This window comes from Sinocyclocheilus rhinocerous, unplaced genomic scaffold (assembly GCF_001515625.1).
Source record: "Sinocyclocheilus rhinocerous isolate Xijiao unplaced genomic scaffold, SAMN03320098_v1.1 scaffold349, whole genome shotgun sequence".
Taxonomy (NCBI): Eukaryota; Metazoa; Chordata; class Actinopteri; order Cypriniformes; family Cyprinidae; genus Sinocyclocheilus; species Sinocyclocheilus rhinocerous.
Genome location: NW_015637137.1, coordinates 930,584 through 955,263, shown reverse-complemented (window position 1 = coordinate 955,263; position 24,680 = coordinate 930,584). Strand labels below are relative to the sequence as shown.

The window sequence follows — 24,680 nt, the reverse complement described above, 5'->3', positions numbered from 1 at the left end:
TGTTCTTGTTCTCTGACTCGCCTGATTACCTGTGGGATCAGGGCGATCGGGGGAAATGCGTAAAGGAGGAGGTTGGGTCAGTCGTGGGCCAAAGCGTCCCTGTCCTTCGAATAATAAATTGGGCAGTGAGAGTTGTCTTCTGAGGTGAAGAGGTCTACCTCTGCCTTGCCAAAGATCTCCCAGATTTTCTGAACCATCTGCAGATGGAGCATTCACTCCTCTGAGGGGACCTTGCTCTGTGATAGCATGTCTGCTCCTCAGTTCAATCTGCCCGGTATATGCCCTGCTCTCAGCGAACGCAAGTTGAGCTGAACCCATTCCAGGAGGCGCTATACCAGGATGAAGAGGCGCTTCGAGGAGAGTCCTCCCTGGCGATTTATGTAGGACATCACAGACATGCTGTCCGAGCGGACCAGAACGTGGTGTCCCTTCAGGTCTGGCAGGAAGAACTGACAGGCCCGACACACTGCTAGCATTTCCAGGCAGTTAATGTGAAGCCCTTCCTCTGCTTTCGACCAATGGCCGAAATTCGGTTTGCTGTCACACAGAGCTCCCCAACCCCTGTTGGAAGCATCTGTAGAGACAACTGTCCTTCTGCAAACCATTCCCAGGGCCACGCCCTGTTCCATCCACTGAGAGTCCTTCCAAGGGGCTAGGGCTGTTACTCAGGCCTGGTCCACCGTGATACGTAGGCATCCGTGATGCCGCGCATGGGATGGAACCCACGGTTTCAGCCAGCGCTGAAGGGGCCGCATACAACGCTCTAAGTGGCTGAGGAGGAGGGTCCTGTGAGATAGCAATTCTGTCTCTGACTGGGCCAAAATGAGCCAGTCATCGAGGTAGTTGAGAATGCGGATTCGTAAATCCACTTTGTAAAAGTACAGGGAGCCAGAGACAGTCCGAAGGGAAGGACTGTATATTGATAAGCCACTCCCTCGAAGGTGAATCTCAAGAATCGCCTGTGATGGGGGCAATCTGGATGTGAAAGTAAGCGTCTTTCAGATCCAGAGAAAAGAACCAGTCCCCTGTGTGAATTTGTGAGAGGATCTGCTTCAGCGTAGTCATCCTGAACGGCCTGTCCATGAGGGCGCGGTTCAGGCGTCTGAGATCAAAGATGGGCCGGAGGCCGCCATCCTTTTTGGGGACGAGGAAGTAACGGCTGTAGAAGCCTGACTCGCTCGGAGCTGGAAGAACCGTCTCAATGGCTCCTTTTGCCAGCAGATTCATCACCTCAGAGTGCAGAACGTGTGCGTCATTGCTCTGAACCGAGGTAGGAACCATGCCACTGAAACGCGGGGGTCTTTGAGCGAATTGAAGTGAATAACCTCGTTTTATTATCCCCAAAACCCATTCTGACACTCCAGGGATGGCCTGTCAGGTCTCGGCCCGTGTGGCAAGGGGCTGGATTAGTTCGAGTGGCTGGTCACTGCACGGGGACAGGGCACTCATGAGAAATGGAAGAGGAAATTTGCTCTCTTTTTGAAAATGTTTGTGCTTTATTTTGTCCACGATAACAGCGGATGGTTGCTTGGGCGCTTGAACGTGCCCAGAAATCGCAACAGACACATTGCCTTCTGCACCCCAAACTGAACGGGGTGATAGGAGGCTTAAGAGAGGCCGCTTGGGGGGTGGTCCAGCTGTAGCGAGACTTGGCTCCCCCCTCTTCCTGTCCTGCAGATCAGGATGACGCCTGTGGCATGGGGTCCAACGCTAGCTTGGGCTGGGGTCCCTGGCGCTTCAGGAAGGGGTAGCGTCTGGCTGAACGGGAACTCCCTCGGCGCCCTCGGGACGGCAGCAGCAGGTGCAGGCTTCGCAGGCTGCTGAGTCGGCATAGGCTTAGAGCGACTAGAGGCAGCTGCAGAGCTGGAGTGCTTTGGCAGTGTTATGGCTGTTTTTGGTTCTGTTTTGCTGTTGTTTTCTTTGTTTCTATAGGTTGCCAGCTAAGGATCCACCTGTTCTTAATTGGAGGACTAGGTATTTAAGAGTCCCATCCTTGTTTGGGAGGAGGCTGCTTCTTTTGTTAACATCCTGCCTTTGAGCTCTGCTGGACAGCTGGACCCCTTTGCCATTATCTTTCTTTAAATCTTTTTTCTGTTTATTATTCATTTATTTGCTATAATTCATTCTTTATTCCTATCTGTAACCCCTAGACTGAATAAATGCTTTTGGCTTAGAATGATACTTTTGGACTCAGTTCCCTTATTTATTTATTTTTCCCGAGTCGGGATGTAACAGCAGGAAGTGTCGCATGGCCTGGGACAACTTCTGCGCCTCTGTAAAGCGTTCCACGAAACCCTTAGCCGCAGGTCCAAATAGGCCAGTGGGGGAGATTGGGGCGTCAAGGAAGGGGACTTTGTCCGTGTCCTTGATTTCTGTCAAGGTGAGCCTTAAGTGGCACTGAAGCACCACTAGGCTGGCCATAGATCTCCCAATTGCCTGAGCTGTGGTCTTAGTGGCGCGCAAGGCCTGGTCCATCACGCTTCTTCTCCCTGAGCGTCGCGGGGTCTGGGCCAGACTCGTCCATGCAGGAAAGGAGTTTCCCTGAAAGACCTGAAGGACCGCCATGGAATGGAGCGCCTGTCCAGCAGAGGAGTAGGCACATCCAGCAAGAGCTGAAGTAGTCCTACACGGCTTGGATGGATGGGTGGCCTTTGCCTTCCAGCCGATGGCAGTGGGCGGGCAGAGATGCGCGGTCACTGACTCGTCCAGGGGAGGCAGCTTCTCGTACCCCTTCAGTGCCATCTACCAAAGTGAGGGCGGATGAAGCGGAAGTATGGAGGCGTGCCCAGTAGGGGGCACGCCACAACCTGGAAAGCTCTTCGTGGACCTCCGGGAAGAACGGAGAGTAACGCTGGCGAGGGGCCTGACGGCGCCCCGGCAGGAACCATTCATCCAGACGGCAGCGAGTGGGCTCCTCCGCCGGAGACCACTCTAATCCCAGCTCTTCGACCGCTTTCGAGAGGATGCGGAAAAGTTCAGCATCCATCCAGACTTAGGCGGCGCTGGGCTCGGACGATGGCAAGGGGGTGGGGGCGGTAACCGAGTCCGACAGCTCCTCTGCGTCCGAGGCTGCCAATGGCAGCTCGTCGTCACTCCCACTGAACGAGACCAGGTCGCTCGCGCTGGCGGAGGGACGCTGGTCAGGTTGAGTAAAGACGACGGGGGATGCCTCTCTGTGTGGAGAGAGCGAGGCACGCGGGACCTGAGCTGACGTGAGCTCGCTAGCATCCGAGCGCTGAAGTCCTCTGCCCCGCTGCTTTTTCCTCACAGGTTCCTGGGAGGAAGAAAACGCAATGGCGCGAGGGGTTTCCACGTGGGATTTCCCCAAGCAGGAAACGCACTCACTGTGACCATCATCAGCATGCAGGGGGGACCTGCACGTGCTGCAATAACGGCGCTGCATTTGAAACAACGCCGATTTGCTCTTTTAGAATGCTCTTTTAGAATCATCACTGGATGGTGGCAGGGGAAGCGGGACCACTGCTGCTACGACGCTGAAGGCAGCGGATCAGCTGAGCAGAGAGAGGTCGCTGCCGAGCCATTGGTTCGTTTTTAAGTAACTGCACGAACCAATGGCCATGCAGTTATACTGCATTATTGAAAAAAGGCTTCAGTTAAGGAAAAAATTGACTTTTCCCCATTGCGTCTTAGCAGACGCAGTACAAGTGAAGTATCGATAGGGATATATATACAGTATATGTGTATATATATGTGTATATATATATATATATATATATATACTCAGACAGATTTACATCCATTCATCTTCAAAAGTGCAAACAAATAGAACATCTGTCAGATTTTTTTTACCCATACAATCTGTCCATTTTCAGATGAGACGACACTGGAAGCAGGTATTCGGGTTCAGATTCATAGTCAGAATGAACCCCCGTACATCCACCAGCTGGGCTTTGGGGTCTCTCCAGGATTCCAGACATTTGTTTCCTGTCAGGAACAGAGGGTAGGTTTAACTGGGGTAAAACCACCAAAAAACTTTTAAGGTCTGAATGTAACAGCAAGCTGTTCTAAACTCTTGAATTCCAGATATTTTAAATTAGGAACTAATTTACAAAAAGTCAAAAAGATTTCAGGGCTGACTGGGGTATTTTTTAATTGAGACTGCATGTGCTAAGTATTTCACAGCCATAGGGTGCACTCAGGCAGAAAAAGAAGCAGAGACACACAGACTTTTTCTCTAAATGTCTACTGTTTCTCTAGCTAACATGCCTGCCACAGCCGTGGGGAAACTGTCGGGCTTCATCTGACCCTGTGATCCCAGGATACGACACCTACAGCGTCAGCGCTTGCAGACTGCACTGTGAGAGCACACAGGTGCAGAGAGAGTGCAACTGCAGGATGGTACATATGCCAGGTGCGTGCTGTAGTATGAGTGGGAGAGTTGTCATAAAAACTGTCTATATCAGTAAGAACAAATATGCCGTGTTGGTACTTGTCACGCCACCACACAGCTCATCTGTAAAATTGTTCTTTAAGCTGCTGACAGATTGGCAGCTGCATCACAGCATTCCTTGTTTCACTGTCGAGTCAGTGGCTTTCTTAGAAACCTTAATGGAGCAGACTTCTGTAAACAATCTACAAGCTCTCTTACTGATGTGTTGGGTAAATTTTTTACACATCAAATATCTCTCTACAGGCAATGCTGATATCTGCACACCCAGTAAAATCAAGTGTGTTGACAAGGCTTTAGGTAAGATCATCACAGACACATCTTAAACACACAATGCTGACTGATCATCTCAAATAATTGTAAAGTTTAAAGGGATAATTCACCCCAAAATTTAAAATCTGTCATTATGTACCCACCTTCATGTTGTTATAAACCTGTAATTTGTATGATTTTCCTTCTTCTGTGGAAGATAGTTTGAAAAACTGTTTTTTTTTACAAACTTTGAAAGTCAGTGGGGTCCAAATTAACGCTGTAACATTTTGACTTTCAGTATATATATACTATATATATATATATATATATATATATATATATATATAAACAACACTGAGACATTTTTCAATATATTTTTCGGTGTACTTCACTACTATCTGTACTCTATTTGAGTTCTGTTAAAATCAAAATACTCAGACTTTTACTCAGTTACATTTACAAGGTAGAAATAATACTTTTTCTTCATTATAAATTCCTGTTGGCTTAAAGGTACATAAGTCACATCCTTAAAACGTTTGCCATTTATTTAAAAATAAAAAAAAATTATTTCTTTATCCAAATGTGGTTTTGAAAGACAAGGAGGATAACTGATGACAAATGCTACATTTTTGTCAGTGAACTAGTCCTTTCAGACGTAGGCTTTGAACTATAGCAATGTGTTTTTATAATAGCCATTGATGTAGATGAAATTGAGTCAAGTGTATATATATATATATATATATATATATATATATATATAAACAACACTGAGACATTTTTCAATATATTTTTCGGTGTACTTCACTACTATCTGTACTCTATTTGAGTTCTGTTAAAATCAAAATACTCAGACTTTTACTCAGTTACATTTACAAGGTAGAAATAATACTTTTTCTTCATTATAAATTCCTGTTGACTTAAAGGTACATAAGTCACATCCTTAAAACGTTTGCCATTTATTTAAAAACAAAAAATTTGTATTTCTTTATCCAAATGTGGTTTTGAAAGACAAGGAGGATAACTGATGACAAATGCTACATTTTTGTCAGTGAACTGGTCCTTTCAGACATAGGCTTTGAACTATAGCAATGTGTTTTTATAATAGCCATTGATGTAGATGAAATTGAGTCAAGTGTGAATATGATTTAAGAATAGTATTGATTATTCATCTAAAATCATTATATTCAAATGTCAAACCACTGTAAAAATTTAACTGAAAATATATAGTGACAGGTTTCAGGATATTGGTTTTAGTTTAACACCTGCTGTGAGTTTTACATACAGTTGTCAGAACAATAAGAAAATAATGATTTTTGACATTTCTTTATGGAGTTTGATGGAGCTTTTCTTCATAAAAATACTAAAATTGAAAAAGAAAAATCTGTACATCGTTTCTCAATTTAAACTCAATTTAAAGATAAGAACATTTTTTATTTTTTTACTTTTGAATACTTAATTAACTGAGTACAATTTTTGACATAGTATCTGTACTTTTCACACCCCTGGTAAATAATGAATAATCAGTCAATAATAATGATATTTAAACAGTGATTATTCACAACTCTGCTGATTTGAAGTAACTGAGGTTTTAAAAGCTCCCTATTGTATTTTAAACTATTGAACAACACTGAGAGCTTGATTATTGATGATAACAACAACACCATTTATTGCAGTTCCTGTCCTCGGCAAATATAATTCATCAATATTTCCTTTTACACTTCTTTTGCAGCTTTACTCCAGAAGAGCACAGGTGACTCATGCCCCTGCGAGACACCCTGTAATTTCACTCGGTATGTAAAAGAGCTCTCTATGGTTAAAATCCCCAGCAGGGGCTCTGCTCGCTACCTTTCTCGCAAATACCAGAAATCGGAGGAATACATCAGGTAAGTCTAATGCATAAACGGCCACACATACACACAGTCTCATGGGGTAGTTTTCATTCTGCTGCTGAACATATTTGAACATTATAGTTTATACCCTCAGACAGACCAGAGAGGAAACAAACCCTGCAGTTTTTCCATTGGAAGCTAAATGTGCTTCTGCAAGGATACCTGCACAGCATTTTTTATTTATTATTTATTTATCTATTTTTGCAAAACATGCTTCTCTCACAAATTCTATCAGCCTTTTCTAATAACTATAGCAGGATTTTATATTGTCCAAACTGAGGCTCGTTTCTGTCAGTTATATAATGGGATGAAAAACGTAATTGTGGTCTTCCATTCATTGGCTCAATAATAGAAAAAAAACTATTTTAATAGACTGCTCTATAATGACATTCTGTGGTTTCTACTAATTATTATTTTTTAACCATTTTTGGTGCTAATCCTTTTCTTTCCTTAATACAAAAAATAATGGGCTCATTTCCATACTGTTATTCCCTGCAGGGAATTAAACATTTTTATTAAACTTTTCATTGTGCAGAGACAACTTTCTCATCTTGGATATTTTCTTTGAGGCCCTTAACTATGAGACAATAGAACAGAAGAAAGCGTATGACATCGCTGGCCTGTTAGGTAGGTTTACAATCCCCACACACTATAAACATCTGTACTGCAACTGTTATGGTCATCAGAAGTGTGACATGTCCACCTTCTCAAAGATTATTAAAGGGATAGTTCACCCAGAAATGAAAATTGTGTAATTTTAAACCTGTTTGATTCACTTTGATTAACAAAAGAGAAGAGGCTTTTCACACTATTGTCTCATGTTTTTGTTCAAACAATGAAAGTCAAAAGGGTCCAGTGTTGTTAAAGGGATAGTTTACCTCCAGTTGCTGATCCCCATTGACTTGCATAATGTTTTCTTTTTCCATACTATATGGAAGTCAATGGGGACCAGCAACTGAAGGTGAATTATCCCTTTAACATTCAGAAAGAAATTCATACTAATTAAGAATGTATAGGTTGTACTTGGAGACAAGAGGTCCAATAAATGCCACATGTCCAACATTTTGTGCAGCATTGTACAGACGTTGAAGCCCCTTTTTTTTTTTTTTTGCTAATTTTATCTTCATAAAACTATACATTGGGTTATAGTTTTGTCATCTTGACATTATATTTTGGGCCATAATTTTCATTATCACATGTATTAGGAGTGAAAACACTTGGCATTTTTTAATGGATGTCATAGGAGGACTAGCTTCAATATGCTGAGTTCAGTACGCTGTTCATATTATTGAACTGATGATAAATATAATAAAATACATTTAAATCTGAGCCGTGATTTTGATAATCTCGTTTATTTCTGATTCTGTGCTGTTTTGGCTAATAGAAGTTCTTAATAGCCGGTAACATAAAGGGTTAGTTCACCCAAGAATGAAAATTCTTTCATTAATTACTCCCCCTCTTGCCGTAAGACCTTCATCTTTCAAGATGTTCATCTTCGGAACACAAATTAAGATATTTTTGATGAAACCCAAGAGCTTTCTGGCCCTCCATAGACAGCAACGCAACTGAAATGTTCAAGGCCCAGAAAGGTAGTAAAATAGTCCATGTGACATCAGTGGTTCAACCGTAATTTTATGAAGCTACGAGATCAGAGAAAAGAACATGCATGCGTCGTGATACTCTTGTGAACATGCATCGAAGACTAACATGGATGAGAAGAAATTGTTGAATAAAGTCATTAGGGCCGGCCGAGCACCGATGGTGCGAGGACCCTATTGGAATGGCTGTTTCTTCTTCTTCTTCTCCAAAATGAATCGCATTTTTGAGGATCTAAACATGCTTGAAAATTCATGAAACTTTGCACATGCGTCAGAAGTGGCGAAAATTTACATCTGATATGGGTTTCAGAAGTGGGTGTGGCAAAATGGCTCAATAGCGCCACCCATAAAATTTCAACGAAGTGCCCCTCGAGCTATGTTTCACATACATGTACGAAATTCGGTAGACACATGTAACACACCAATACCTAGAAAAAGTCCCCTGGTATGAAGTCCGAAACCCAACAGGAAGTCTGATATTTTGAATTTTCTCTGCAGGTTTTGTGCCGCTTTTGCCATTTTCAGGCATTGTATTTAAACTAACTCCACCTAGAGATTTAAACAAATCAACACCAAATTTGGTCAGTGTAATCTAAAGCCCTTTGTGGCGTTACATTGCAAAGATATTGAGTTTTTGTTGAAGGGCGTATCCGTGGCGGCCTGACAGATTTCGATGTTTCGCAATAGAATTCAGGCAGACAATGTCCGATCTGCCCCAAACTTCACATGTTTGACTAGAGTCCTGTCCTGAACCCATGTCAATGCCCATATTCAGTTATAGTCATATCGCCACCTGTAATGTTAAATTGCAAAGATCTTGAGTTTTCGTTAAAGGGTGTTGCCCTTGGCGGCCTGACAAAGTTCGATGTTTCGCCATGGGAATAGAAGTTGTTGTAACTCAGCCATACAAGGTCCGATCTGCCCCAAACTTCACACGTTTGAAAAAGTTGTGGCCTGAACACATCTAAAAGCCAATATTATGTGATAATAATAGTGCCACCTGTTGGCAACAGGAAATGATTTGTTTTACACTAACGTAAAAATACATGTCCAATCTGCACTAAACTTCACATGTTTGGTAAGAGTCCTGGTTTGAAGACATCTAAAAGCCAAAATACAGTTATTATCATAGCGCCACCTGTTGGCAACAGGATATGTCATGTTTTACTCAAACACACCATGTTCAATCTGCACCAAACTTCATATGTTTGATCAAAGTCCTAGCTTGAAGACATCTACATGCCAATATCCAGATATAGTCATAGCGCCACCAGCTGGCAGCAGGAAGTTTGGCAGATATAAATGACTTTGACATATTCCTCCTATATTTACCACTTTAAATGCATATTGCCCACTGTTCGCTGTTTCCCTAAAGCCACAGGTTGGCGGTGAGCCTGGGTGCGAGGGCCCTTTCAATGCTGGTAGCAGCTTTAATAATTTTTGTTTTCTTTGTGGACAAAAAGTATTCTTGTAGCTTCATAACACTACGGTTGAACCACTGATGTCACATGGACTATTTTTAACGATGTCCTTACGACCTTTCTGGGCCTTGAATGTTTCAGTTGCGTTGCTGTCTGCGGGGTCAGAAAGTTCTCGGATTTCATAAAAAATATCTTAATTTGTGTTTCGAAGATGAACGAAGGTCTTATGGGTTTGGAATGACATGAAGGTAATTAATGAGAGAATTTTCATTTTTGGGAGCACTATCCCTAAACATTTAGTAGCCAGATTGGCTGATGAGTATTAAAAGAAATTAATTTTAAACCCTGATTACAAATAAATATTTTACAAATATTAGATGATTAATACAGAAGAAAATACTTCATTTGTTTATCTCATCATTATTTGGTTTCCATTTTCAGGAGATATTGGTGGACAGATGGGGCTCTTCATTGGGGCCAGTATTCTTACTATACTGGAACTACTTGACTATATCTATGAGGTATCTTCAGTTCATTGCGAAAGGACAGTCCTATGACATTCACACAAACACACTATCATAATACACACTATCTCTTGTCCTTTCAGTCTGCTTTTAATCTTTATCTCTGTAGGTGGTCAAATACAAAATCAAGCAACTCCTGAAACAAAAAAAGAGTCAGAAACAACAGAACCAACGGAACTTGATCCAAGAGCAGATCCAGAGAACAAAGAACCTGCGAGAACAGAACCTGAAAGCTCAGCTGGCAGCCGGAACTATAGCTACAGTCCGATTTGAAGAAGTCAAAGTCAAGGTGAGTCAGAGAAACATAGTGATTTTTTGCTTATATGCATTGCACCTAATAACTGATGATCCGCATCATGCGATTCGTTTGTCAACAGGCAGCTAATGAAGTGGCTCAACCGCACAGTGCACATCCAACTTCAATATTACCAAATCATCACAATGCACAAGCAGTCGTACAGCAGGACTTTGCTTGTTAAGGGACATCTCTTCTTCTCTGTATTTATTTTTCATATCACTGAACTTGAAATTGGGATCCTGACTGGACCCTGTACACTGAAATACAAATTTCATTTTTTCCACTTATAAAAGCTAGAGCCAAAGCCTAATCCAGGACCTCATGTGAAACCGGCTCAAACCAGTCACACCGTCACTGTTCTCATTGTTCAAGTCAATACCAGATGAAGAAATGTGTTTCACATGTGCTTTTGTTGATTTTTTTCCATCTGGATGGACCTATCATAGATTTCAAAGAAGAAAGGACCTGAAAGGATCAGATTCGGTCAGAATGTTGCATTTCACATAAATTACCTATTTGACAGGACAAATATGTACTAAGTGAAAGTTATAAGAGATGAACCAACCATACAGCTGTTGCTTAGTGCAGAAAAAAGGTTCTTCCTATGGTAATGTACAGTGCTTGCGCCATTTCACCTTTTCACATTTCTTAATAACATAATGAGACTTCTCAGTAGAAGAACAGCTAAAATATACCACTCGTTTCTCTGTGAGTAGGTGTTACGTTCTTTTTCAGTCTTATGTAACTTCTCCATTGTGCTGTAGACCTTATAATGAAACAGTCTGTCTCTACACTGTAAAAAATGACCGTGAATTTAACGGTAAAAGACTGTAAAAATGCTACAGTAAAAACCTGTTAAATGGTAAACGGTAAATTTCCCTACTATATACGGTGAAAAACTGTATTTTACATTTCAAATTTGATGTTTTTTTGTTGAAATAACTGTTTCTTCTTAGTTTTTTCTTATCAGTTTGGTATATTAGGGTTGTGTGTTACACCTAATGTTGTTAAATTAATTTTTATTGCATTATTTCAGTTTCACGTGTGTTACCATGAAACCATGTTACTTGGAAAGTTCAGTGTTTGTGTGAATGATACTGTGCACCTTCTATATATGTTAGTATTTAAAAGCTGCTTGTGATGGGCTTTGGTTCATCATGTGACTTTCTCATCACCACCTGCATTTGGTGGTTATCAGTGTATTACAAAGGTACAAAACAGATTTCAGTACTTCAATAGGTTGGTATATTAACATTATATCAGTTAATGAAATTACGGTATTTAACTGTAAATTTAAGTTAAAACCATAAAACCTAAAATGTTGCTACCATATTTTTTACGGTAAAATTCCGGCAACCACAGCTGCCGTTTTTTTACCGTAAATTTTACAGAATTTTTTTTACAGTGTATGAAACATGGAAAACACCACACTAGAGCACACTGTTTGCTGAAATCATCTCTAGTAAAAAATAAATAAATAAAATAAAATAAAAACACAACTAATATTCTTTATATGTATATACAAATGTAGAGGTGATATTTATTTTGTATTCAAATACAAGCACATTCAAATACAAACACATTTCAATTTGTAGTAACATTTTGCTGAATATCCATCATTTCCGTCTGGTCATAAATCTAAATAATAATAATAATAATAATAAATCAGTTTGAAAGGACTATAGAACACAGTAATACTGACTACAGATGAAACAAAACTGTCCGAGTATAACCTTAAAACCACCATGAGTTCTTCTTCTTCTTCTTCTTTTTTATAATTTCATGTCTTGAATAATGTATTGGAGACTGGTCACAAGCCAGAGCCTTCTGATTGAATATGCAGAATTTCCACAATTAACCTTGTACATGAGGACAGTATTTCAAGGAGAAAAAAAAAATCTGCTTTTACTGCCATCTAGTGGGCCTAATACTAAAACACAAACACCTATTATGTTTAATCAACACCACTTTGCATGAACTTGTCAAAGTCTGGTGGCTCAATAACAGTGGACATTCAAGGGTAGAAATGTCATATGAAATCATGGAAATTACTGTGGAAGTATTTGGTGAATAAAAAGTTGTTGTTTTTTTAACAAAATATCTCATGGGTATGATAATGACTGTAATCCAAGATGTGAGCAAATAGGTTGTGATCACATAATAATAATAATTATGAAAATGTACTGTCCCCTACATTGACATACTTTCAACAAATAGAATTAGAGCCTCTTAAGCTCTTCATCTGTAACCATTTCTGTTAGCAGCAGAACGGCGCACACTGTAAACATCTGCAGTGTGATGCACTAACGCTATAATCTCATTATAGCATGTCAGTTCCACAGAGCCCAACACCTGGTACTCTGCTCTCAAAGATCTTTATGTAAAAAGAAAAAATATGGAAGGAAAAAGTAAACCAAACATTATAAATATTCTTAAATATGTGGTTTATGCGCAAAACAACAACAACAAAAATTTTTGTGTTCATTTGTTTGTTGGTTGCATAGCTGAGAAGCATTTCACTGTGAAGGAGCAGATTTAAAGGCACAGATTTTTACATGGACAATATAGTTAGGTTGTCCCAGACAGCCACAGCTCACGGGAAAAGGAAGTGTGGGTGGAATACTGGAATGTATTTCTAACATGGGTGGATTCAGAAAACTGGAATAATGCAAAATACATTGTGGAAATAGCTTTATACATTCGCCCTTTCTGAACTGTCCAGTATTGTTGAAAACATACTTTATCCTCTCTTCCCTCAGACACAATAAAAATGCAAAGCAAATCCTTTCACTACAATTACTGTAAAAAAAAAAAAAAACAATCTATTCACATTCTCTTTCCCAGCTCCATCACTAGCCCCAAGTATACTTTGTTTTTACGCGAATGCTAGTGTATTCATATGCATAAATTTTTTCCCTAAAACAGTTAAGCAACAATACTTCATGGATTCAGTTCAGTTTAAATATAATGGATGGATTACAATGGATACATTTTTAGAATTGGCTGTGGGCAGGGTTTGTGCTGTACTGGTTTGGGAGGAGGGAAACATGCTATGCATACAGTGTGCGTAACATAAATTTCATCATAGATAGATAAATTTTTCCCATATGGATTTAAAAAAAACTTTTCAGTAAAGCGCTATAGACCATGAACAAACCCAACCCACTACAGGGTGAATCCCAACATTACAAACTTTCATTTGAAGTAAAAGGTATTTGAAAATCAGACAAAAATACAAACACATACAACACATATATAGCGGCTTTAGTGAGGGAATGAACTACAATCCCATGAAGCATTATAAATGACATGAATTAAAAAATATATCAGTATTCATTAAATGTTGTTTAATTCAATAGGAACAATATATTTTAAGTTTATTGTAAAATATGCATATATGCACAAATATTTAAGTTTTATGAGCGTGTAGAGAGAAATGTCAGATTCTCTGATTGGTGGACCTTTCTATACAGGATCATGGGTAATGTAGTTTTCAGCACAAATTCCGCCGATTCCACATGATTATTTTTAAAACGAGTTCAAATTTGAACAGATGTTTTTATAAAGGTTTAAAAGTTATCGTCAAAATCTATTTCCCCATGGAGACATTTTACTTACAGAACTTGGCTGTTACACGCTAGAATCTGCATACCGTATGTACGCTGGCAGATATTTTTAACCACGTTAACGCTGCGTTGATTTTTTTGCATTATTAGTTTGTTCACAAGGTGGCAACACTGACCTGGGCCATTTATTATTATAAGTTAAGACGTGTTCGCGCATGCTATCAAATGAAGTAGGCCTATACTTTGAAAGGCTATGGAGTTTGGCTGTATGCATATGCTAGCATCTCTCAGAACAGAACAGAAGTATAAGAAGTATACTTTGGGCTTAACTCCACCAGTCTGTAAGGTAAATTACATTTACCAATGAGGAATACAAAAACAATGGCAATTCATCCTAATGAGGCAGCAACATGAAACGTGCCTCAATACAAAATTCTAAAATTACTCAGAAAAGCACAGTGAAAGAATTGTTTTGTAGTGCATTAACAGTTGTGAGTCAAGTGCTCACGAAAAAGATGTCTCTAGACATTTCTTGTTAAATGTCTCAGAATGTTCCTTTCAGAACATTTCTCTGTGGTTTCAGTAAGATAATCAAATAGCTTTTACTAGAGAACTGGTTGACAGATGTTAAAATGGACAAGGAGTGCTGCTAGCGGTCAGCCAGTCTACAGTTACCCCCCTGTTGCTTCTTTGGAAGCTCCTCAGGTGTTGTTACCTGGCTCTTGTTCAAATACCAGCATGGCGAGCTGGGAACGTGACCCTTGGCTCTCCAGATTGCTCTGAAGACAGCGGTGGAACACGTCCTCACTTAGCCGAGGATCGCAGGTCCGGTTGCGGTACGCCTGCCGCAAGGCAGGCTCGACAGCACGGAACACATGCAGCCCCGAATACTGCACAAACACGTCATAAAGATCCAGGCTCTCCAGCAGCTCCTCATTCTCCTGCAAATCCCCAGACATCCGTGTGCGCGAGGACATGTAGTCAGAGTTGTAGAAACACCCCTCTTCAAAGGTGTATCGGTCAAAGTGACCCACTTCCCTGACCAGGTCTGGTGAGGCAGGAGGAACCTGGTCTGGATAAGCCACACCAAGGTCAAATTCTTGGAAATGGATGGGAAAGAAAGCCTGCCAGCCGCTGATGGCATTCATACGACAGCGATTCAAGAACTCTGAGTTGAGCATAGTGTCAACGGTGACCAAGAGGAAGAGTGTTTCCACCGGGTGCTTCCTAGATACAATATCCAGGATCCGCAGGAGACCCGGACTTTCTGTCTTTATGCTGATCCAAGACACCTTCACGCTGGGATATCTGTGCTCGATGGAAGTGATCTTAGCCTTGACCTCTGAAAAGACATCATTTGTACTCACTTTTTGGGCCTCGGCGGGTTCGTAGGTGAACAGGAAGTTAAGAACCGCATTCTCACCGGTCTCAAACAAGTTGGAGGAACAGTGATCTAAGAAGCGCAGCGCTGCATGGGAGTCATAACTGGTGAGGGGCAGGAGGACATGGACTCGTGTAGCCTCGGTGACATAAGGCATGGGGATAATCTCTACTTGGCTAAGGGGTCGCACAAGGTGTACACGGAGTGTGATAGATTTCTGGTGACCAGACTCAGTCGTGGCCTGGAACTGCAGGTCCAAGGTGTACTCCATCCCTCGTGTATGGTCCAAGCGCCTGTAACCGTTCACCAGCCGTGGAGCGCTCAGCTGTACAAAAGGGTTGTATTTTTTGTTGAGCTCTTCAACAGCGACCTTGATGACGTCAGTCACGTCATCACGATCAGCACCATTGAGCTGGCATTTAGGAGCACCGTCCACACAGGAGAAAAAGTTATCTTCGGTAAAGTAGTCCCAACGCAGTACCTCAAAGCGGCTCTTGGGTTCAAAGGGAGGTGTGATGCCGATGGGCCACAATGCACTCTTGTTTCCATCCACTGCTAATTCACTGACATTCTTTATCTCAGACTAAGGGTGAAAAGCAAGATTCATGAAAAACTGACAAAATCCGTAAAAACAAACACGACACTGTATCTTTAGGAGAAAAGGCTTGTCACTGGGACAGTACACCTTCATGCCTTTCAATGATCTTAAAATGTGCATTTTAGTTTGTTAAGTATATTAAGGTGTAGTATAGTACCATTTAGATCAGTGGTTTTCAACCAGAGCAAACTTTCAAGGGGGTTCAGGATAACAAAACAACTAAAATATTAAGTAATATAATTCTTCTTCTTTATAAATGTTTTATTTTCTTTAGAGAACACCATGGTTTTAGAAAACCTGAATATACTGAGGAGGGAAATTTTAAAAGTGTGATTTCTAGACCTCAAAAGGTCATGTAAAGATTATAATCTTAAAATGTTATCACATTTGTCTAGTTATGCTTAGTTCTAAAATATTTAGTAATTTTTTTTTTTTTAATTCAATGAACCCTTGCTTATCCAGTAAATAACAAAAGTCATGGGGCCTTTGTATGGACTTACTTTTGTCTTTTTTATTCAGTCAATAATACTGTGTTTGAGAGCAAAACTAATTATATTGTAATAAAAATTAAAAAAAATTACAAATAAAAAGTCTTGTTAAGACTAAAGTAATTGATAAAACTCTTTGGATTGTATGTTCTCTTTCCTTTATGCAGTTCCCACACTTTTCATTACACAGCACCACATTTTGCTCTCTGTTCTGCTGTCCTTTTTGCGGGTCTAAAATCTGTTGAAAAGTTTTGCTTGTGAGTGAAACAGCATCTCAGTGTGCAGTAACTATGCAACAGAATGAAATACCTGTTTCTATTGATCACTCTCGCTTTGTGCACTAATTTGGCCACACCCACTGCACGGTCCCGAACAGAGAGCGAGGTTATGGCGTGAAGAACAACACGTCATTGTCTAATGTCATGATCATGATCTTCTTTAGAACACACTTAAATGCCATTTTCAACTCGGAAGCAAAACTTTTCAACTCACAAATAAGACTCACAAAAAATTACAGCAGAACAGGAAGCAAAATATATGGGTGCATAATGAAAAGTGTGGGAACTACATAAAGGAAAGAGAGCGTTTGTTTGCAATGCAAAGGGTTTTGTTATCAATTACTTTATTTTTGTAATTAAAAAAACTCTTAGCAAGAATGTTTTTTAATTACAATATAATTAATTTTGCTCTCAAACACAATATGTTTGATTGAATGAAAAAAAGACACAAAAGTAACTCCATACATTTTAATATTGTTGTGAAAATTGTAGGGCGTTTGAGTCAAAAAAGAATAGAACCACTGCTTTATGGTTGGTTTTGGTGATAAGGTAGAAAGATGTACCTGTGAGGGTACTGCCCCAGTGACAAGCTAAAGGTAATGTAGCATGCATTCAAAAAGTATGAATTTAGAAAAAGTACAGAGGCTGGTTTTGATGGCTTTTGTATAAGCAACATTAAAGAAACGTCATGCATGATGTACAAAATAAAGAGCTAAAAAAGCAGTGCTAAAGTAAGATACATTGTTGTTGTAGAGAAGTTGAAAATCTAACCTGTAGTTTTTCAATCTCTTCATAGGTCTTCTGCAGTTCTATTTCTGTGAAATGTTTGTGCAGACGATACATAAGTTCTGCACTGGTCACAGGATGAACAGTGAGAGCATTCTGGAATCCATCATTCCCCATTCTGGAAAGGTCCATATTGTTTTCCATTGTAAAATAATTATAATTGAGGGCCTGAGGTAAAGCAAGATTAATATTAGATTGACAGACAGTTGACCCTGAGAGGTCAGCTAAATATCTACAGCGGATCTAAATATTCATAATTAATTATAACTAGTTATGATTAATTATTCATATTTCCCCATGAGCTGATTCGTTACAGTATTGTGTTTTTCACATGCCTCAACATTTGGCACTGTAACAAGAATGTGATGATAGTTTCATAGACAGCACCTCTAGGTTAATTCTGGTCAGCTCTAGTCAGCAGACCTTTGCAATTTGCAGTAATGCTGTTTAATGTCTTGTTGTAACCATGCTAATTAACTGCACAAATCGCAGCAGGTCTGCAGCTGGCCTGCCGAGAACAGGAAGTCATTTACTTTGTGGCTCAGCAGCAGAAGAAAACTTACTGAACTTTTTTTTGATGAAATCATGTAATGTCATTTTTTAATTAGTCTGAATCTACAATGATTTTGCATTAACTTACAATTTATTTCGGTTTTCTTGAAATAAAAATAGCTATAGAATTTTTTTTTTAAAAGTTGAAAAAAAACCAACAACTTTGTATAATTTCCGACTGCATTTACAGTAGAACGGTCATATTTTTGTGTCCCTGTAACATGAATCCTCTGTCAATGGGTTACAGATGTATTTTGTATGAGACATGTGGTTCAGAGTACCTACCCTACCATTCAAAAGTATGGGGCCAGAAAGATTTTTTAATGTTTTTGAAAGAAGCCTCTTATGCTCACCAAGTCTGTTTTTATTTGATCAAAAATACAGTAAAACAGTAATACTGTTAGATATTATTCCAATTTAAAATAACTGTTTTAAATAAATTAATTGAAATATTTTAAAATATAATTTATTCCTGTGACAGCAAAGCTAAATTTTCAGCAGCCATTAATACAATTTTCAGTGTCTCATGATTCTTCTGAAATCATTCTAATATGCTGATTTAGTGCATTTGTTATTATTATCAATGCTGAAAACAGCTGTGCTGCAAAGTGATACATTTTTAGAAAATTAATAGATAAATAGAAAATTAAAACAACATCATGTATTTAAACTATAGCAGCATTTATTTACAAATATAGTCATTTCCAACATTCTTAATGTCAGTTTTGATATATTTCATGCACCCTTGCTGTATAAATGCATTCATTTCTTAAAAAAAAAAAAATTTACTGACCCCAAACTTTTCAACGGTCATGCAAATTTGCAGTGTAAGTCATGCAGAAAACCTGAATCAAATCAGATCAGCCTATTAAGAGTGCGAAGGTGTTCCATCACCTCTATGCCAAAGCACTTAAATAAGACACCAGCCATCACTCATGTTTAATCCCATTTAACACATCAACTCACAAACTATAGCTTATCACACTTACACCATTTGACCAAGCACATGTACTATTCTATACTGTCTCTGGTGTGTATTATGTGCAATACATGTTTTGAACATATGCAGAACATTTTCACATGACTGTGAGCTTGTTTGAGTATATCAATGTACCTGCCTCAGAATTTTCAAAATACTGTGAGCTATTGATTATTTGGCCTCCCTGTTGCATTGAGCCCCTCAATATATAACAGCACACCTTCTCAATAAAGCATGGACCCTTGGGTAATGTGGTTTCCTGTCGAAACTAGAGACCCTAGGTGAAAAATGTAGTCATTTGTGACCAGCATAAACATTGCCAACTAAGGGAAACCAGCTACATGAAAAGTCCACTTTATCAACACAGGCCTGTTTTTAGAGTTTGCCAGGATGATCTGTACATAGTTCAGGCTCTGAGCCCCCCAATCCTCCCTCCTTTCAGCTTATTTCGGCACACAGCTCTCTCAGCCACATTTGCCCTGGGATAGATACTATTTTAGCTTGTGCCTAATTTGAATCTCATGATATGAGAAATGTAACTGCCTTGGTGATTACAGGGAATAAGCAGATGCAGAACTGATCCTGGTAAAAATCTGTGTTGTGATTTAGTGCATTTCTTTATGAATGACAAACAAGAATGAACAAAACAGAAAAAAGTTACAGGAATAGTTCACCCAAAAATATTATGTATTATGTGGAACTTAATTTCCATCCATGCATTTTCCAAAACTGCTTGTCCTATGCTGGAGCCTATCCCAGTGTCTCGGATTTAGTTTCAATATAGTTAAAGGAATAATCAACAACAACAACAACAACAAAAAAAATGCTGAAAATTCACTCACCCTCAGGCTATCTAAGATGTAGATGAGTTTGTTTCTTCATAAGAACAGATTTGAGAGTTCAAACAGCTGATAAAAACATCACAATAATCCACGAATAACCAACATAACAACAGGCGATGGAAGCATTATTATGGATTATGGATGCTATTATGGTATTTTGGCCAGAAGCAACAGTTTAAAGTTAAAATCGCTTGATGGATATTTCTTACAAACACTCAGCTTTTCACTTCACAAGACATTAATTGATGGACTAGAGTTGTGAGAATAATTGTGGATTATTGTGATGTTTTTAGCAGCTGACGGCACCCATTCACTGCAGAGGATCCATTACTGTGATGTAATGCTAAGTTTCAACAAATCTGTTCCAATGAAGAAACAAACTCATCTATGTCTTGGATGGCCGGAGGGTCAGTAATTTTTCAGCGAATTTTCATTTTTGGGTTAGCTATTTCAATAAAATTGAATTGAAAATGATTGTTTTGCTCTGGATTGTTTTCAAGACTGGATTTAAAGGGGTAGTTCAACCAAAAATGTAAATTCTATTATCATTTACTCACCCTTATGTTATGTATGTCTAACATACAGTATCTGCCTTTGTGTTCCACAAAAGCATGAGGATGAGTAAATGATGACAGAATTTTCTATTCTAAATGCTCATGAAAATATTGCATAGATGTCATAACCCAAATTCGAGTCCCAGTTAATCATTACCTCTTACCTCATATCCCTCCACACAGCTCATGCCAGCATAATCAATGATACAGCGACCGAGCCACTCATCAGGTCTGATGCTTACAATGTCAGTCCTGCACTGCTCCAAGAAAGGCTGGAGCTTCAGAAGTAGAGCACGGGATAGTAGAAATCCTGGTCCACTGTGACAGTACCTCCCCTGGGTTTCACCTCCAATGAACTCTCCAGGGTGGCCCATGTAAAGCTGAAGATCCATGCTCAGGTGGCTTACTAAGGTCTTCAGCCTTTCCGGCTGGGTGTAGGTATCATCCTGGACGAAGAAGAACCAATCGTAATCAGCAATGTGATGCTCTAGAAGATATCGGACAGATTGAAACATGTTTGGAACTGGACGCTCGTCACCATGGGCCACCACAAACATTCCATTAGGTAGTTTATGATTGCGAGTGCCTGTAAAGAAGATGAGCCGGCCATCCAGGTGGTGGTTAAGGGACCGGTTGATGGCCACAGCTAAAGTGCTTATGGTGGTTTTGGAGGTAAATACGGAGACAAAGAGACGTTCACGAATTCCAAGCTCTGTGCTGGCATATTTGGCTCTGGAGAGAGAAAGATTGAGGATAAAATAATAACATGAAGAATAAAAAAATCACAGCAGAGTTGCATTAGGAAGTCACAAGCACAGCCGGGTTTGATGTGTCAGTTGGTTAAATAAACCATTTATAACATACCACACACAGAAGTCCAAAATAGGCAGCAGTTGTGTCATTATTTACCCATGTCATTTAAAACTGTCATTTTTTCCCATGAAACCCAAAATCATTTTCATGCAGTTCTTTCCATATGACAGCACGTCGTGATAGGACAAACCAAAATCTGAAACCATATGACATAGCCCTAGTGAAAAAAATATATACTAAAATGTATTTAAAATACATATATTTCATGCTATGTATACTACAAATACATTTACATATTTATGTACTTAATAAAAATACCCTTCAGTTACTAAACTGGTATATCTAAAGTCTGCTAAATTAGAACAAATAATTTTGTACTTAATGCACTTTCATTTTGTGGAAGTAGTGCTGAAGTCCATCTAAATATATACTAAGTATATTTGTTTGTGCTAAGGTGGAGCTATAGCAAGTATACGTTGCGTACACTTTAAATATTTTGCATTTAAAGACCGATATTATTCAAAGATCATACAATCCTCATCATTAGTGACATTAAAACACATTTTAGGCTTCATATTAAGAAATGTGCACTGTGCACAAGTAGTACTCCATAAAAAGTTTAATTATAATTTTTATATTAGTGCGTCTCAAGTGATATGTCAGTAAATATGTTAACAGATTTGAACTATACTTAGTATATAGTATTTTAAATATATTACTTTTTTTTTTACTAGGGAGTAGCTTTGTGTGAAAAAATTTAGGCCAAAGTTATTCAATGAAAATGATCTGCCACTCTCAAATCTCATTCTCTTTTCCACACATTTGATTTGCCATTTTGTGTTCAGTTGAGACACACATGAGTAAATGAATATTTTTTGGCATCCATGACCCTCAGTGTGAAACTAAACTAGATTTCAGAACTTCAGCAGAGGAGAAGATTAGTTAATGATTTCACAATTTAATTTTCTTGAAAATGTTTGCTTGAAAACCATGAAGCTTGAACAGCTTTACACACTATGCACCACTCTTCAAAAAGTACTGTATAAAGGTTCTTCCAAATTTCTTTTGTTTCACAATAACAACAACAGGGTTAATGTTGAAATATTAAGTTTAAAAATGTGCTTAGATTATGTGTTACAAAATTGATTATGTGTACTTTATATTTATTTTTTTTCTTACTCTAAATCTTTGACATATTGCCAAAAAAATTTTGACAGGTGTTTATTCCACACAGAAAGTTTTTTTTTTTTTCTGGCTTCTGAAACTGCAGACGTCATTCTATGTTTTGTTTTAGCAGAAACTATAGTTACTATATTAAACTTTTAAATATATATATATATATATATGTTTTGTTTCTGCATGCCTTTAAGGACGCTGCTGATTTGTTGATGCTCTCATTGTAGTTCAGATTACTAAACCTAAGGTGACCTGATTTTCTTTTTTTTGTGCAAATTACTCACAATCATTCATGCGCGCTTTAAATACACCCGAGAGACGTCAGTCAGGATGAGCTCTATAGAATCATTGGTGGAGCTCCATGCTACACCTACCTGAAAACTTTCTTTGGAGGACCTTCCAGGGCACGCTTGTTATAAGGTACTATTCTGGGCTCAAAGTCCTCTTCGACATTTCCATTGTCAGTTGTGCCAGTGGATATCGAACTAGGCTTACGTGCCCCTTTCGAGCTCCCAGGCTGCCCTATGAGCATCTCGTCGGCGGCTCCCATCCAGTCAGAGTCGCAGGACTCATCCACCCAGGTGACGCTGAGGAGACTCAGAGTGAATCCCAGAGAGATGCCCACAATAATCGGCCCGGTCGGCCTGATGAGAGACACTAACATTGCAATTCTCATGCTTTCAGTCGCTCCTCAGCACAATGAGGAGATGCTTTTAGCAGAACGCGGCTTAGGGACGGACGAGACTGTCGCTGTTGCCTTCTGACGTGTCATCGCTCCGGACTCCGCCCTTTACTAACCAGACGTCAGTCAATGCAAATTCTAAGCGCTGATTACTGCCATTCGACAGAGGCATGGATGGAGGAGGTGCCATGTGCGAAACCGCAACAAACCTATCATTAACTCCAGCTATAATTTAGGGGTAAACGCGAATTTGGTCGTTTGCCCTAGGATATTGCGAGGAAAACGCGTTTGACCTGGAAAGTTTATGATCTTTCTTTGTCTCACTAGAGGGCGACCATTCTGTTTGAGACTATGAACGTAATCCTACATGTGGACGCGTTAGGCAAGGGCACACGCACACACACATATAAAAAATAAAAATTAAATAAAAAATAAAAAACTCTAATTTTTAGGTTTTATTTTAAACATTCAATTAAAAAGAAGAAGAAAATTAATTATTCTAAAAAAAAACTAGTTGAAAATGTTTAATTATTGAAAAATATTTTTTAATAAGATGTTCCTTATTGTTGAAAAAATTACTGAACATGTGAAAAACACAGGCTAATAATACTAATACATAGCCTATATTTATTATGTAAAAAGGCCTATGTAAAAAAAAAAAACATAATAATACATACATATATTAACATATATTATTGTTGGTTACCTTAGTCACCTTGTTAGTCACCTTAAGCATTCTGTCAAATGCTGGGTTATTCACTTTTATTGGTTGATAGATAGATAGATAGATAGATAGATAGATAGATAGACAGACAGACAGACAGACAGACAGACTGACTGACTGACTGAAAACCAAGAAGGGAAATGTTTATTTTTCTGCCTTAAGATTACTAAATAAATAAACAAATAGCCTTTGGTCCCTATAAAACAAGAGCAATCAGTCACATTATCTCCAAATACACAATAATGTGTTGCACACACACCAATTTTTCCCATAAATCAGCTATTCACGGACAAATAACTATACTACTCACAGACTTTAAATGTGCACAAACATGGTGCAATATACAGAAAACACAGCTCAGACCTTTGCTTTCTCTTTCATTCTGTCTTCCCCTGGAGCATCACATCTGTTCCTTCTACTGCATGCCTGCAGCTACAACTGAAGAACACAGTGGACTCCCCAGAGCCGTGCTGCGCTGTCTTTCTGTCCCACAGTTGTTACAGAGAAAACATTTTTCTCCTTGTATGTGGTTGTTAAAACAGCAAATATTCTGACAGTGGGTTGGGTTTGTTACACTTTTACTTTCTGCAGATGAATTGGAGCATGAAGTGTTCTCCCATGGGTAATCATTTCTTTGGGAGTATAATGGTAATTGTTTTTAAAGTGCCTTTAGTAAGAAACAATATAACCCTTTTGAAAATATTACATTTGATGTGATTGTGTGTGTGTGTGTGTGTGTGTGTGTGTGTGTGTGTGTTTGTGTGTGTATTTACCAGCTTTGTCATTTTCAACAGTGCCTTAAATTTAAACGTGTATAAAGCTCTCAAAACATATGTTAGCTGAAGCTAACTTCATCAGGCAATGTTTAAAA

The 24,680-nt window shown here is 39.0% G+C and overlaps 2 protein-coding genes across 2 annotated transcripts in view; one reads left to right on the top strand and one right to left on the bottom strand.

The window, feature by feature from the left end:
* asic4b (acid-sensing (proton-gated) ion channel family member 4b) overlaps nt 1-10,700 on the top strand; it is a 50,881-nt gene extending 40,181 nt beyond the window's left edge. Inside the window, exons 3-10 of the mRNA XM_016563378.1 lie at nt 3,834-3,961; nt 4,219-4,372; nt 4,655-4,708; nt 6,390-6,543; nt 7,085-7,176; nt 10,010-10,089; nt 10,202-10,381; nt 10,470-10,700. Of these exons, the coding sequence (XP_016418864.1) occupies nt 3,834-3,961; nt 4,219-4,372; nt 4,655-4,708; nt 6,390-6,543; nt 7,085-7,176; nt 10,010-10,089; nt 10,202-10,381; nt 10,470-10,571 (944 nt within the window). The 3' untranslated portion in view covers nt 10,572-10,700. The remainder of the gene's footprint in view (nt 1-3,833; nt 3,962-4,218; nt 4,373-4,654; nt 4,709-6,389; nt 6,544-7,084; nt 7,177-10,009; nt 10,090-10,201; nt 10,382-10,469) is intronic.
* Nucleotides 10,701-14,173: 3,473 nt separating this feature from the next.
* chpfb (chondroitin polymerizing factor b) lies at nt 14,174-23,126 on the bottom strand. The gene is made up of 4 exons (XM_016563377.1): nt 22,778-23,126; nt 20,579-21,146; nt 17,473-17,655; nt 14,174-15,920 (listed from the first exon to the last, which is right to left on the bottom strand). Exons 1-4 carry the CDS (start codon nt 23,077-23,079, stop codon nt 14,658-14,660), a joined length of 2,316 nt encoding a protein of 771 aa, XP_016418863.1. The 5' UTR covers nt 23,080-23,126; the 3' UTR covers nt 14,174-14,657.
* Nucleotides 23,127-24,680: the final 1,554 nt, after the last annotated feature.

Coding starts and splice junctions, on each gene's coding strand:
- chpfb (XM_016563377.1), bottom strand. CDS start 23,079: ATGAGAATTGCAATGTTAGTGTCTCTCATCAGGCCGACCGGGCCGATT. Junction 21,147..22,777: donor CCTCCAAAGAAAGTTTTCAG/GTAGGTGTAGCA, acceptor TTCTCTCTCCAG/AGCCAAATATGCCAGCACAG. Junction 17,656..20,578: donor GCTGTGTGGAGGGATATGAG/GTAAGAGGTAAT, acceptor GCTTTACCTCAG/GCCCTCAATTATAATTATTT.